Genomic DNA, 16,331 nt, shown 5'->3' on the forward strand with positions numbered 1-16,331 from the left:
GCCAGGCACTGCTATATATCCTTTCAACAAATTATTTGAAGGTACTAGTGCTATTATTATTCCTAACTTACAAATGAGAAATTTGAGGTGCAGCAAATTAAGGATCTTTCCTAAATCACACAGCTAGTAAATTGCAAAGTCAGTCCTGGGGACTAAACTTAAGGAGCAAACCTGGCATCCTGAATCAGATCGCTATCTGTTTCAATACGCCTTGAACTGATAAATTAAGTGGTAAGCTCACCAATTTCAAAGGATATGTTGGCACTTACCATTTATTTGTTGTAATGTCCATAAATTTTAAGCTTTGATAAACTGTGAGCTTAGCTTAATTTTTAAATACTGAGTAATCAGAATGTCTGAGTGTGACATTTTTATCTCTCTACTTTGAGTTATAGAGCAAAGAACACACACTGTATTTCTATAGCTAAGTATTTCAAGACTCTAGACTTCTAAATTAGATTGTTCTTAAATCAGAGAAGGAACTCAGTGATGTTTACTTGCTTTTTAAGTATTCCAGAAAGGTGTTTGTCTACCCTGTTTTAATTCTCCAGAGAAGAAAGGTCTATAACTTCTCTCTTAAAAAAAAGGAAGGAAAAAAAAATTCCCCAAAATATTTTTTAAAGTTCTTGATGTTTCTTTATAGCTCTAACAAATTCATTGCCCAGTGGGACAGTTTCCACATGGCTCTTGTGAAAATTCAACTGTAATTGAGCCCTAATCATGTGATTATGTTATTATATTTCATTTTCCCTTTTTTTCCTTAAACTAAACTTTAGGTGTATTTTGAAAAAACTAATTCTGGTCTTCCGAATAATTTTAGAGTATCCCATTTGGTATGAAATCTGCTGTTGAAAGAGGATTATCTGCTATTTTCCATACATTTAGCCGTAAAACCTCAAGCTCAACAATCAATATTTCGGATGAGGCAGGTTATGCTATTTTCCATCATGCTGCTCTACACAACAGAGTTCCGATTGTATGTCAGCTGTGCAATGCCAACTTCAATGTCAACCAGAGACGCTTTACTATGGTTAGCCAAGGTACCATACAGTTTTTAAATTAAAAAAGTTTTCTTTTACTTACCCCTATTCACTGCATGTTGACTTTAGAGCAAGGTTAAAATTTGGTATTGGTGCCTAGAGCAAAGCTGAGGTTTTTGTGATTTATCTCTGAGGGGCTCTTTTTAGTTTTCTAAGTGTCACTTATTGCTCCCTTGTATGGTATTATTTATTTGTTTATTGTGTTTCCCTCACCTGAATGTAAGTTCCACGAAGGGCAAGGATTGGTTTATTTTGTTTGCCATGGTATCCTAGTGCCCAGAAGAAAGCCTGGTATTGGTAGGTGCTTGAGAAATAGTTGTTGAATGAATGCATAATGGATGAATTCAGGGTAATGTTTGATAATCACTGACATAATTAATATACAATGATGTAATGTAGAAATTCTGAGAACAGGAGATAGAGATCCCAGCAGAACATCCACTTCTTATCCCAGGTTCTTAACCAGGCAATAGTTTCTTCATCCTACAGAAACTTAAATTGTATTTAATAACAAAAATACCTCTATAATCATCATTTTTAGGATTAATGACCCTTCAAGGCTAACCTAGTTTAAACTTTAAAAAGCAAATTTTTCCTGATTAGTAGATATACGTACATATTTATCTGTATATTGGAACAAATGCAACCGGTATAAAAGTAATAAAGTTCAAAATGAAAGCAGAAGCCCTCCAGAACTGAAGAGGAAAATAAAGTGTCAGGAATGGCTGATGCAACAGTATTGGCAATAAGAATGGAGATTTTATATTTTAACTTGCTATCTTAAGAAGCTGTGATAAATCTTCACACACCAAAACAAAATGTTTGGCTTTAGTCCTATTGACTACTGATAAATTTCATACTGTATCGGTATAATTTAAATGTTTTGATATCAAGATGCTCCTATAGCTTAATTAAACCATTCAATATATAATGAACTTAGTTAAAATAGAGCACAAATTCAAATTTAAATGCAATGGGTGACCTATTACTTAAAAACATTATGTTTTAAGCATATGTAGGGTTTTGTTTTAGGTTTTTTTTTTTTTTTTTGTAAATTAACATCTCTCATTCATCCTGTGACTACTTGGATTTCCATTGTCTGAGAACTGGGTAGAATTTGAAGTATAGAAAATGCTTAACTACTGGCAATGTCCGCATGTTACACAAAACTGCCCCCTGTGAGTTTCCGCCAGTCGCTTGCAAGGCAGCGTTTCCAGGTCTGCTCTGATGCGATGTCAGGCGCATGCACGTGCCCACATGGCTTGGCCAGAAAGTTACACTCAGTCCTGTTTGATGTAATCCTGTCAGCTGCATCTAAGCATAGTCATTTTGTTCTCCTTCATATGAGTCAATTTTGACTAGTTTAGGAAACTTCTGCGTATTAATAATCAAACTTTTATGTGTATTCCCTTTGAAAACAGAGTCACCAAAAATGGACATGAAAAAAGAAAGAAATGGTAAGACATAAGTAACATATTTGGTGCATTTTAAAAAGTCCATTACATATATTAAACCTTTTCTTATAATATATAATCTCACAAATGCTTTGTCACATGAGAATAACACATGATGTTTTATATACATTTTGAAGTATAATTTTTTTCCACCCATGATTATTTACTCATATTCCTCTTAAGTTTTTTGGGAGGAGGGTTCTTGCTCTTTTTTTTAACTGTGGAATTTGCAAATTACCTCTACTTATCTTTGTAAACTCAGACCCCAAAGTGGATTTTATGTCTGAAAAAAAAAAAAAGCAGACGATACTATTTAAATATGCTGCCATCTAGCGACAGTAACAGTCTGTGAGGTCTGAGGAATGACTCATTCCTGACTGAGGTGAGAGACTTAACCTAAGTACTGTGCATGAAGAAAACAAAAAAACTTTAAAAGATACACCTCCTGTATCTATACCTAAAAGCTATACCTTCATACTCCATATGAGATAATTTCAGGAGGGCTTAATTTTAAAGAAACCATTAACAAAGACCTAAATTTTGTAAGGGGAGGGCAATAGTCATTCAAATCAACCACCTTCCACTGGTGGAGGAACAGCTAACCTGAGATGACCTCAGAGAGGATAAGTTTCCTGACCTCATTCTCCTCCTCTTTCAGTCTCCTGCCAGGGCTCCCCATTGGCAGCTACTGACAAGAAGCCAAAGGATGGGTTGCTAAATCTACAGAGGCAGAGAGCAGGGAGGGTGGTAAAGGGAGGTGTGTGGGCCTGAAGGGGAAAAAGGAAGCTTATCTGGCCCGCCTACCCTGTAGGAATTTGCAGTTGAGTAATAATAGTGCGCTTCCTGCATTATTGCTCTATTTTTTTTTCTTTCCTAAATCTCACTTATGGCTACCTTGTACAATAGTAATTTGTTTATTGTGACTCCCTCAATTGAACATAAAGTCCATAAGGTCAGGGATTTGGTTTACTTTGCCATAGTATCCTAGTGCCCAGGAAGCCTGGCATTAGTAGTTGTTCAGGAATAGTTGTTGAATGAATGCATGACGGACAAATAACAGGGTAGCACAAATTCAAATTTAAATGCAATGGGTGATGTATTATTACCTATTATCACAGTCACTGGCATAATTAATATATAGCAGTATCCTATAGAAATTCAAAGAAAAGAGAGATAAAAATGGCTTTCGGGTTTCAACTGATAATCGGTTCTTTAGACCAGGGTTCCCCTACCCGAGAATAATTTCTCCAGATTATATAAACCCCTTCAGAATTCCCTGATTTGAGTATGTCTTAGGATAGTGCTTCTTGGCCTCAGTACTACTGACATTGTGGGCTTAGTAATTCTTCATTGTGGGCTGTCCTGTGCACTGTAAAATGTTTAGTAGTATCCCTGGCTTCTACCCACTAAATGCCAGGAGCAACCCCCACCCCAGTTGTGACAATCAAAAATGTCATTAGACATTGCATGTTGAGGAGAGGCACTTTATCCCGCTATTCTGGGATGAACTTTCAAGTATATAGGAATCACCCAGGGATCTTGTTAAATGCAGGCTCTGATTCAGAGGGCCTGGATGGGAGCCAAGATCCTGCATTTCTATTAAGCACACTTAAAGTGGTAAGAGGGGTATAAAAATAGTATTCCTGTCCCTGGGTTGTGCTGAAATATTTTTTGGAGGAAGGTGGAGAGAAGAGGGTTAGTGTTGTTTAGGGAAAACAGTTCATTTTGATGTGGTTCTCCTGCTGAGAGCAGCTAATTACCTTTCATTGATTGAAATGAACCAACATGTTCTATAGTCCTGTGATCAGGTCTCTGTCTTTTGGGGAGCCTGTGCTCCTGAATCACGAACTTCAGCTTGCTTCTCCATCCCTGCCTGTCCCTTAGGTGGATCAGGAAGGCTAGAGGGGGCTGTAGTTATGTATTTCCCTTCCCCCAGCTAGGTTGGGCTCTGATAAAACCTCAGTAGGTTAGGCGCTGGTGAAATAGTTTCTCCTGAGGACTGGCCTTGTTAAGAAAGATGGAATGCTCTGGTGTATTTCAAAATGGTTCCTTTCCCTCTTCCACTGCTGAAGGCACGAGGGATTTTTCTCTGATATTCACTCTGAGGACCTGATTGAGCTCCTGGACGTAAAACTCACTAAAGCATGGGGTCCCCCTGGAGTTTTTAAGTCTCCGACTTGTCCGTACTGAGCCACCAGCAATTTGTCAATTGCAGTTCAGATTTTCCTACCCTGCCACTTGTTCCTGTGGAGGTTTCTGCTCTTGGGTCTGCTCCACCAAGTTGTGATTCTCTGTATCTGTCTGTCTATCTCTCCAATTTTGGGAGCAGCAGTTTTGCCCTGTGACCTCACCTCTCTGATGGATCTGAGAAGAGATGTTTTTTCAGGTGGTTCAGCTTTTTACTTGCTGTTAGAATGGATTGGGGACTTTTAAGCTTCTTACATGCCAGACCAGAAACTGGAAGACTAAGCAGTAATTTTTAATAAATAGATTGGGGCCAAATGTTACAGATTATTAAGGGCTATGATATAAACCTTAGACTACTAAGGCAGGCAGGAGGCCATTGGGAGTTTCTGAGTTGGAAGAGAAACAGTGCTTCACTGAGGAAATATCATTTTGGCTGAGAAATAAATAAGACTTAAGTAGACCCTGGTCAGGGAAGTGTTTGGGAGAAGGAAGCTTTCAGACAGCAGGAATAGCCCAGGGTGACCGGATAATTCATCATCCAAATCAGGGAGTTTGAAAATGGAAGGGAACTAATAATAATTGTGCTGGAGCAACAAGCATAGACCAGTGTTTTCCTGGGCAACCTGGAACATGCGGTCGGTCACCCTACACTTGAGCTACAAGAAGGCCTGAATGAAGAGAACGAAGTGTGTATGCTTTGTTTTTTCTTTTTTTGGAGTGGGAGTGATTCAGGTTAAGTTGGAGCCAGTGCATCCTTCTCCTGTGCTCATGATCAGATGGCCTTAGGAAGACACAGAAGAGTTTTAAGCAAGGAGGGGAAAAGATCAGATTTATATTTTGAAAAAATGGATTGGGAGGGGCAAGAACAAAGCGGATATCAGTTGGGAGGTGAGTATGGCTTAGAGTAGGGTGGTGATGGCAGTAAAGATTAAGCTCTAGAGACATTTAGAATTGGTGATGGACTGGTTATGGAAATGAAATGAGAGGAGTCTTTCAGGTTTCTGGTTTGCAGAACTTGCTGGATGATGATAACCTTCGCTGATTTAGGGAGCAGTGAAAGAGGATCAGGTCTGGAGGGAAATATAGGAGTTCAGTTTTGAGTATTTGAAGTTTGAAGTGGTGTGTAGAGATACGGTAAATGAAGCCATTGAGAAGATAAAAATCTTGAGGCTCATTTAGACATCAGGACAGTGAAAAAGTCCCAAAGGAGTCAGCAAATAAGCAGCCAGAGAGGTTGGAGAAAAGTAGGAGAATCTCATATCACAAAAGCCAAGGGAAGAAACCATTTTAAAGTGGAAGAAGTGTTCAACTTACTGTTGAGAAGTAAGAAGAGAATTGAAAAACACTCACTGGATTTCGTGACACAGAAGCCTTTTATGAGCATATATTTTTTTTTCAATTTTAAAGAATCCTATCTCCTCCTACAAAACATTTGAGTAAAATGGAAAATAATTTAAATAAGAAATAGTTTATAGCAAGACATTATCTTAACTTTTCAAATATTTAATATTTTCAGTGTTATTTATTCTTATTATAAAGTAGTATTCATTTTAATGGTCAAACATCGTGAGTAAAATAAAGAAATACAGAATTTCCTAAATTAATCCTTTTAGTGCTCTTCTTGGAGCTTTTATATCACACAATGCTAAGCTCGGTGGTGGTTGTATATCAAAAAGGCATGTTTTTTAGGAATGTTAAAGCTTTGACCATTGAAGTAGTTGCCCATCGTTCTAGGTCCAACACCTCTACACCTGGCAGCACAGGCTTGCTCATTAGAAACAACCATCTGTCTACTGTGTTTCAAAGCTGATTACATGCTTTCGGAAAAAAGAGGCTGGATGCCGATTCACTTTGCCGCTTTCTATGACAATATCTGCATCATAATTGTTCTCTGTAGGAAGGATCCCACTTTACTAGAAGCTGAGGCAACAGCTGAGTAAGTTATTAAGCGTTTATGAAAATACGAATTTCTGCTTTCATGGCCTGCCCCAAACACTGACACTAAGAGGAATGGATGTTATGATTGATCTGAAAGGCTGTGTCAGGCTTACCCTGCTCATCCTTTCTGGTCACTGTCTTCTCCTGCTACTTACCTTTAGAATTTATAAAGATGGGAACTTCTATTAAACTACGCACATTTTCTGGAAGAATAAGGAGTAAACCCTAGGAAGTTTTTCCTAACTTTCTCCCAATGCTTTGGTTCTACAGATTAGTTTATCAGGTTAACTACTTGGTGTCCTGGAAGAAGCATGAGACAAGGGAGGAGAAAGTTGTTTTCTAAACTGGACCCTATGCAACCAGAAAGCCACCTAAGGGCTCCAGACCAAGCTAGCTAGACCTTGGACAACGGGAAACTATCTAATGGTTCCAGAAGAGAAATACATTAAAAAGAAGAATGTTAAACTTTGCAGTAGGGAAACATCCCAGTGTTCTATTTCATGGTTTAGCTGAGTACCAGCCTTTAGGATAGAGGTATACTTTCTCCTGAAAGGTATACACACTCTTGGCTCGCAGTCTAAATACCAGGCTATTATTTTGATTTAGGTGTGGTTTCAGATATATCTGGGTCTTCAGGTAACTTGTCCATTATTGTTCAGTGAAGAAATAAATCTTGCCTTGGTTGGGGCAGAGGTGTGTGTGGAGAAAGCTTTTGGGAAACCAGGGTCTCTGGCTAATGGATTCTCTGACTAATAGATTCTGGAAAGAGCTATGGAATGTGGGGATCTGAGTTCAGTTCCTGGTTCTGTTGTATTTTGACAATATGTCTTTGAGCAGAAGGGGGCTAAAAGACTGCGGAGACTGTAAGAAGTTAAACAATGGACTATCAGAGGTAGAAGTAAGAAGTTATCTGTGAATGCAAGGAAGATGCAAGGGATTCATAGGACAGTTACCAAAGTTGAGATCTCTGTGGAGCTAATGAGGAATGTGACCATGCTGGTGTGTTTGAATATGGAGCACAAATGAAGGTAGGACAAGGAACCAAGAGATCAGAACACAGATGGTAGTTAGCATGGGTGTTGGAGTCACTGACAATAGGAGGAGGTCTGTTGCTGAGGCAATCAATACATGAGCAAAGATGTGGAAGAGGACCCAGCTGGCAGGGGGCAATGGCAATATGGAAACAGGGTAATATAATTTGATAGCATATTTTTCAAGTGAGGAAAATCAGAATGATGGTGTTGGCAGTAATCTTTATTCCTACCATTGAGAAGGGAAAAGAAAGGAGCAGAAGAACAGTCTTGTTCAAATAGAAAAGAGAGAAAATGAGATGTTTACTCATAAAGGACAAAAGTTTCCCTAGGGCCCAGAAAAAGAAATTAGAGCAGAGGCTGGGGGCCAGCTGGATATTGGTGAGCATACAAGGACAGGCAGCAAGATAAAGGGGTTTCCTGAAGAGAAGAAGGCCCGGGTCTAAAGATAAGGTAATGTCTGAGGCAAGGAGATACGGTGAGAAAGAAGGGAAGGGGGAACTATGTATCGAGACCACGCTAAGCACCTGTTCATTCCTTATACCAACCCTGTCAGCTGATCGTTGTTGCCCTCACTCTTTTACAGATGAAGAAAGTAACCCAGTTTACTTCAGGTCACATTGCTAGTCAGTAGATATGATAGTTAAGATATAGTTGAAGTTACTGTGACAAGGATACTCCCACTTATCTGTAGTTTAAACAAGATAAACATGGTTCTTTCTCATGCAGTCAGGATTGGTGGCCCAGGGCTGGCATAGTGGCTTGACAACGTGAGGGACCCAGACTTCCTCTTGTATGCCTCTTCACATGTGGTTTCCATATCTTGGCACAAAACGGCAACTCCTGCTTTCATTATTATGCCTGCAGGCTAGCCATGAGAAGAAAGAGAGAGGAAACACAATGGCACACTCCATTTCTCTTTAGGGACTTGTTCAGGTAACTTCTTCTAACATTCACTGACCAAACTCAGTTGCGTGGCCAAACCTCCCTGTAAGGGAAGCTGGGAAATGTATTTGGCTGGAGAGCCATGTGCCCAACCAAAAGATAGATCTTCACTATCTAAAAAGCAAATAGTGGGTTTTTGAGAAAAACTGTTAGTTTCTGCCACACTGCGATTTGGGAACTGATAGGAAGTCTAAAAAAATGGGTTGGAACACTATCTGAGCCTCAGTTTCATCGTTTGTGAAATGGGCTGATAATACTTACCTTGCTTTTTCCTTCACTCATAAAGCTGTTGTAAGAATTCATTGATAGTGTATTCTAAGAACTTTGTACATCATCAACTTCTGAACAAAATATAAGGCATGATAATTAAATTGGAGGGAGGATAGGGGCAAATACTAAGGACTGCCAAGGCAAGGGAGGCAAATCTGTTCACATGTGGAATATACAGAACAATAGTACGTAAGGAAAAGAAGGTGATGATATAAATCAGACTTCCCCCAACAGCAGTTTGGATAGTTTTACAGCTGGACCCTGTGTGTGCTTAATTGTTACGATGTGTTCCTTGGTTTTTAGGAATCAGTGTACTCCACTGTTACTTGCTGCCACTTCAGGAGCACTGGACACTATTCAGTACCTACTTTCTCTTGGTGCTAACTGGAGAAAAACAGATATTAAAGGAAACAATATAATTCATTTATCAGTGCTAACCTTTCACACGGAGGTTCTCAAGCATATAATAGAGTTAAATATTCCTGAACTCCCAGTTTGGAAAACTTTGGTAGGTGAGTATAGAATACAAAATCTCTTTATTAAATAAATGTTCCAATTATCCAGTTTGACTATTGATACATTCTCTGAAATAAAACAAATAAAACATGTATCATATTTTGAATTAAAACCAGAAATACATATAATACTGAACTATTTTGTGTGCAAAAGTAGTTTTATTTCTAAATTAAAAATAAAAGAATAACTCAGACTTTATTTTACACAATTATATTTTATTTTCCAACTTTCTCCAAAAGCCCAACCATCCTCTTCTCTATTGAGAAAGGAAATTCCAAAAGAAAAAAGAAAAAAAAGGAAAGAGGAAATGAAAGATTGAGTGGAGGGAGAGGGAAATAGCTCAGTGGTAGAGCACATACTTAGCATGCATGAGGTCCTGGGTCCCCAGTACCTCCATTAAAAAAAAAAAGTTGAGTGGAAAAGATAAGATTCCTTCAAATTCATTCCCCACCTTCTAATTTTAGAGACAGATTCAGCAACATCTTTCCTCATATTTTTAAAATTTTATTTATTTTTATTTTTAATTTTTTTGAAGGGAGATAATTAGCTTTGTTTATTTATTTAATGGAGGTACTGGGGATTGAACCCAGGTCCTCATGCATGCTAAGCAGGCACTCTACCACTGAGCTATACCCTCCCCTCCTTTCCTCATATTTTGATAAATTCTGTTTGAACTGGTAGTGCCAGTCAGGAGTGATCTCCACAAAGGCTAGCCAAGAAGGACCTAAAGGTCTAACGCGGGAGGGAATTCTCTGCAACAAACAAGAAACCGGGAATCTGACCTAAGAGAAAACCAAAAGAATTTCAAAGATAACAGCAAAGGGAAGTCCCAGAATGGAAACTGTATACTCCGACCAAAGGGAAAATGTGGGAGGAATTACCAATAGGTACAAAGAAAACTAAGCAGATGAAATAACATAAGGAAATGATTACCTTAGGGAAAAGCAAAAGCAAGGAGATTCAAGGTAGTGCATTGCAGTGCTTAGCTGTGAATAATATCTGTATAGGTATTATAATGTAAGTATTAAACATTTAACTAAAAATTACAAATATGGGGAAATGGTAGGGCAGTGTTGGAAGAACTAGTTTCTCATTTACCATAACATGAAGTCAGTCAATGATGTCTAAAATTGATACAGCAAAAGGTAACTGTGTATAAATATTTAGAAACATGGAGCTATTTAAATCACAGACGGTATAGGGAAAGAGTCCAAAGTGGAAATATCTGGAGAGAGAAACTCAGAAAAGTGGAAAGGGTGGGACAAAGAACCACTATATTCCATTACCTCTTGGGAAATTACAACCTGAATTTTTCTGTTGAACAACATATATTTTTCTGTTGAATATTTACCAGAAATGCTGCAGTGTGAGAGCTATAAACGAAGGATGATGGCCATCATGTCTTTAGAAGTAATCTGCTTAGCAAATGATGGATACTGGGAATCTATTTTGGATGCAGGTGATATAAAATCTATTAACTAACTTTTAGCTCATGCTTTTTTATATAGAAATATATTCAGGCACTTTAAAATGTATTTTTAATTGTGAAGAAGACTTTTTAGTTGATTTTAAGTTTCTGTTCTCCTTTTTTCTAAGATCATTTCCTTTACCTGTCAACTTTATATTTTATATTCCAAGTAGAAGGTACACAGGATCCAAAACTATATAAATCTTATTTCTCTAAAAGTTTGGAAATTTAAAAATTATATTAAGTTACTTCACCATACTACTTCTTAAATTTACTTTCACTGAGAAATGATCCCTATTCTGTATTTGTACAGTTTATTTATTAAAAATAGCAGTCAAGTCTGGGTTTGTAACTAGCTCCGCATTTAGAACTTAGGCTAATTACTTACCCTCTCCACACCTAATTTCCTTATTAATGAAATAGTTCCCACCTCATAGGATTGTTTTGAGAACAGCACTTCTCATTAAAACTTTCTGAAATGACAGGAATGTCCTATCTACATTGTCCATGATAGACATTATTCTGATGTGAATATTGAGCACAAATGAGATGTTTTCATAAATATTTGTTGAATGAATAAATGAATGAATGAAAAAATTATTATAGGTTGTCCACTAATATGTTCCTAAAAACATAAACAGAAAGCTCTTTATCTGAAAAATGAATGGCAGAGAAACAAGTCATATGGAGTTTTCATTTCAGGAAGCTAAGTACATACATACGTCCTTAATTACACCCATTGTATTTTCAGCATGTCATGTATGCTCTATAACATACTCTTTTCTTTCACTTTGAACTGAAGTAACAAGCATCTAACTGAAGCCAGATTTTCTATTTTCACCATGCTCAGTGATTCCATCTTTCAACCAGTTGTTACTAATGAGGCTAAGGGTGCTTTTTATTGGATTCAGCAATTTTCATTTTTCAGTTGCTTGTATACAATATGGGTAAAATATAAAATGCTCAAATAATTGCACAAGGCACTGCCGCACAAAGTTGATACAATAACCAAAACTGAACTCTACTAAATGGTAGCTCAAAGAATTTATTTATCAATAATCTTAAGCCAAAATTCAGTGTTTCAAAGGTGGCTTAGTGTAGCCAATATGAAGTATGTGATTGTGTGCATGTGAAAACCAAATATGTAAACAATGAGAGCTATCTATAATGTAGATGAGACAGAAAAATGCATTTGAGAAGTTTTAAATAACTTTAATAAATATTTTATAGAATTATTTGATAATTGTTTATATGACAAAGCCCATACACATTATTTAAATCTTATCATGATAAATTGACAGTATATGATTGCAAGCAGCTCATGTTTTTCTTGATCTCTTCATTGCAGGCACCATTCCTGCTTTAATCAATCTATTAAAAAGCTCCAAAATAAAATTACAGTGCAAAACAGTTGGGTTATTGAGTAATATCTCAACCCACCCAAGTGTAGTGCACTCTCTGGTAGGGGCAGGAGCCATTCCAGCTTTGATCAACCTGCTGGTTTCTGAGGAACCTGAACTACACTCTCGGTGTGCCGTCATTCTGTACGATATTGCTCAACTTGAAAACAAGGATGTCATTGCCAAGCATGTAAGTTCTTTTCATAAAACATCATTCTGACTGACAATAATTCTCTCATATAGAAGCTAGAAAGATACATACCCATTTCATTATGCAGTGGCTCTCATAAACTCTGAGGGAAGAACTCCAGTCTCAATGAAAATGGCAAAGCGCAAACCTGCCACAATCCCATGAAGGCCAGAAGTAAACAAGAACAAGACGGTACCAGAGCAAGCAGAGCAAAGGGTTGTGTGTTTCCCGCCCCGAGGTCTCACAGGGCGACGCAGTGGGCCCGGGTAGATCATTCCTGCACGCTGGGTTTGTGCCACATCTAGGAACCTTGAGCTTAAGAAACCCATCACTTTGGTAGCAACCAGTAAGCAGGCCTATTCTTTGTCTGGAGGTAGATGTTACCACGCCTTTCAGGAGTGATAGCTACATAAACAGCCTGAGAAATGGCCCAGGTGAAAGAGCTGTCACAGTCTTGATACACTCACAATACTGGTAGGCGTGCAAGAGGCCCAGGGCAGAGTGTTTCTCAGCAAAAGTATCTGGTAGGACTATCACCTGGGACAACATGGAAGACAGGCCACCTACCTATTTAGCTCTAGGGGATGTGACTGCTTCTTGTTGTTTATGAGATATTACAAGAAACACTACCGTCTTGACTATTTCCATTCTGGCTCGGAAATGCCTAATTGTGTACCAGAAAGAATTAGAAGAATATTGTATTTTTTGTGAACACCAATCTTTGCCATGCTGTATTTTTTCAAATAAAACCTTAGTGTTTTGGCTAAGACATTTTTGAGATATTTATAAATAGGGTTATTTTTATAGTTTTCTCCAGGTGATGCTTCTTCATTATGGATTGAGTCATTTAGCATTGTAAAATATACCCTTTTTGTCAAGTGTAATACTTTTGCCCTGAATTCTTCTTGTTCAAAACTGGGTTTGTGATCTTTGTTTTTTTGTGTGTGCTCTTATATTTACTTTGGCTTTGCCCATCCTTTTTAATTTTTCCGAGTCATTTTATACTGCGTCCAGCGCAGTTCGGGGCTGTGTCTGAGGACGGGTGACATAAGACTTAAGAAACAAAAAGACAAAGTAAAGAGCAAAGATGGGACCAGGGGACTCAAGATCTTGTGGATTGATAGTCCTGAAAGCCTGGTCGACATCTTATTTATTGGGAGTATACAGCGCAGAAAAAAATATGTGATCAAAGAGGAGAGGCTTTAGAAATTCTATGCGATAAACACCTAGTTCTGCTTGCTGATCAATTGATTAATTTCAGGCCTATCCCTTCCAGGCACAATCACCCTCCTCGGGGTATGCAAAATTTCTAAATCTATCCTGTTATTGCCTCCAGGACATCTCGAGATAGCAAATATTTCCCCTGGGCTTAACCGCATGCTTTCATGCCAGAACAAAGTTCTGTTAGTGGATGATCTGGCTTTCCAGGACCATCCACTGTTTCACCCTAAGGAAATATCTGCCCTCCTTCGTGCCCTTACGGTCAATCTCAGGATTGCTCACCACAAATTTTCCTTTAGCATAATACGTGCTATATATAGGTCATCTACTACGTAAAACATTAAAATAAAGCAAGCATGTGCATTTTAAGCAAACAAGTGTGAATATAATATTTTAAGCCCATGGAAATTTAGGTGCGGCTTGTCTTCCAGCTGTTTGTTTTCCAGCGGCTTCTTTTCCAGCAGCTTGTTTCCCAGCAATTTTATGTCTTGCTGGTTGGTTTGTTATCAGTATTTGGAAAATATATTAGAAATTTGCCCCTCCCCCAGGCCCATATCCAGAGTTAGTCAGTTAGTTTTATAGTTCCATTTAGAATTTATAATCTCCAGTGATTCTAATCACCCAGAGTTAGGATGAATGTGTCCCTTGTATGCAGTTTATTTCGATTTGCTTTATTACTCACTTTTCATTGAGTATATATAGCTCATTTACGTTTATTAATGTGACATGTTTCATCTTAGTTCTGTCATATTTTGTTATCATTTTTGATTTTTTAAAAATCTCCTACCGTATGAGCAGTGTTTTCTTCCTCTTTTTTGTTTTATCTTTAAAGTCCAGGACTTAAGCATCAGTGTTAGTTACCTATTTTCCCTGGGGCTTGGTGTGACTTTCCAACATGTAAATCCATCTTCTTTTATTTTCAAAATGTTTTCTTGAATTCATGTTTTAAAATACTTTTTCTGTAGTATTCTTTCAGTTCATTCATTAACAAGTGCTGTTGGAGGGTTTATTATATGGAAAACCACTTCCAGGTGCTAGGGTTATGGCAGTGAACAAAACAGACAAAAATCCCAGCCTTCCTGGAGTTTTTATTCTAGTTGAGGGTAACAAGACAGTAAGCAAAGAAACAAACCAAATATATAGTATGTTAGACGAGAATAGGGAAGAGGGGGAGCTTGGTGAAAAATACTTCACTAAGAAGTTGGCATCTGAGCACCAACCTAAAATAGACGGGGAAGTGTGCCATGTTTTTCTGTTGGGAAGAGCACAAGAAACAAGTGCAAAGTAAATGAAGTGAGTATGTCTGACGTGTTCAAGGAATAGCAAGTGAAGCAAAAGTAGCTGAGGGTAGAGAAATAGGAGACGCTCTTAGCTGGTCAACGGTGGACTACATATCATGTAGGGCCATGTAGATAATTGTTAGATACCTTGGCTTTTACTCTGTATATGTTAAGCCATTGAGTGATTTTGTTCTGGGAATTTCCGTGAAGAGATTTGTATCACTCTACTCTCTGTGTTTAAATAGGGGGGTAAGAGTGGATGCAGCAAGACGAAGCCATTTCAGTCATCCAGGTGAAGATAACAGTGTCTTGAACCAGGGTGGTGATAGTGGCAATGGTGAGAAGTGGTCATATGCTGCATTATTTTTTGAAAGTTGAGTCACCAGGATCTGTGGGAAGCTGAAATACCTGGAGGGACTCCAAAGGAGACTAAGAAGGAATGGGCAGTAAGGCAGGAGGAAACCTGAGCAATCCGTTGTCCTATCTGCCAAATGAAGCAAGTGTTCCAAAGAGGGAAGATTCCTTCAATAGTGTTGAAGTACTGCTGTAAGATGAAAGTCAAAACTGAATAGTGAACTTACTCATCACCAAGTTGACTAGCCACTTCTCTTTGGGAGCACCAGTTACCTGTGCATTATGTCACTTTTTCCCAATAGTTATCATTTTCTCTCTAGTCTGTTTCCACTCATTGTTTTGTTTTACTTCATTTCTTCCCCTCAATCCAATCCTCTTTGTCTTTTGCTTTGTTGTTTGGCATTATTTATTTTTGTGTGGATTACAGTTCAGCTTTTATCTCTTTCCACATCTTTCCTGAGCTTTTCCAGCTCATATTTCACCTCTCCTTGTCTCAAAAAATCTTCCCTGAGCACTAGTGTCTCTCCTCTGCACCCTTGTTTTATAGAGGTGATTGCCTCATTTATTTTTTTTCATTGATAATAATATACCATTTTGGGTTAAAATTTTTCATCTACCTTGTGACATATTTTTCTGACAAGCATTCTTTATCTGTCATAAGTTTTCCCTGCTTTTTCTCTTATATTTGGACAGATCCTGTTCTAGTTCCTTTTTGATCATTACTTACTTTGAATTAGATGAGTTCTTTCAGGTCTGGCTATTTTCAGAAAATTTATGTGGGAAAGGGTCCAGAGCCATGTTCTGGGCTAGCAAGAATAAGACATATGCTACAGAGTTGTACACATGGGTCCTTTCAGCTTTACTTCCCTGTAGTCAGCAGAGACTGGTACGTAGTACTCGTAATGTAGATTGTGTCTTCTCCACAAAGCAAAGTCTATTTCTTCCTTTTTACCTCACCAATAGACCACTTCTGTCAAACATCTTGTTGGTATGATTCTTTGTTCATCATTGCCTTCTAATTTTTGAAACTTTATACC

General features: G+C 38.0%; 1 protein-coding gene across 14 annotated transcripts in view; it reads left to right on the plus strand.

Annotated features, from left to right (window-relative positions):
- ANKAR (ankyrin and armadillo repeat containing) overlaps positions 1-16,331 on the plus strand; it is a 57,475-nt gene that overhangs the window by 14,468 nt on the left and 26,676 nt on the right. For 11 of the 14 annotated variants that reach the window (XM_072961292.1, XM_072961293.1, XM_072961291.1 and 8 more), the window contains 6 exons: positions 821-1,040; positions 2,462-2,497; positions 6,416-6,617; positions 9,169-9,377; positions 10,736-10,840; positions 12,198-12,439. In XM_072961292.1, the coding sequence (XP_072817393.1) occupies positions 821-1,040; positions 2,462-2,497; positions 6,416-6,617; positions 9,169-9,377; positions 10,736-10,840; positions 12,198-12,439 (1,014 nt within the window). The remainder of the gene's footprint in view (positions 1-820; positions 1,041-2,461; positions 2,498-6,415; positions 6,618-9,168; positions 9,378-10,735; positions 10,841-12,197; positions 12,440-16,331) is intronic. The other 3 variants (XM_072961285.1, XM_006209989.3, XM_072961287.1) reach the window with 3 other exon arrangements.

The sequence above is a fragment of the Vicugna pacos genome, chromosome 5 (genome assembly GCF_048564905.1).
Source record: "Vicugna pacos chromosome 5, VicPac4, whole genome shotgun sequence".
NCBI classification, from domain to species: Eukaryota; Metazoa; Chordata; class Mammalia; order Artiodactyla; family Camelidae; genus Vicugna; species Vicugna pacos.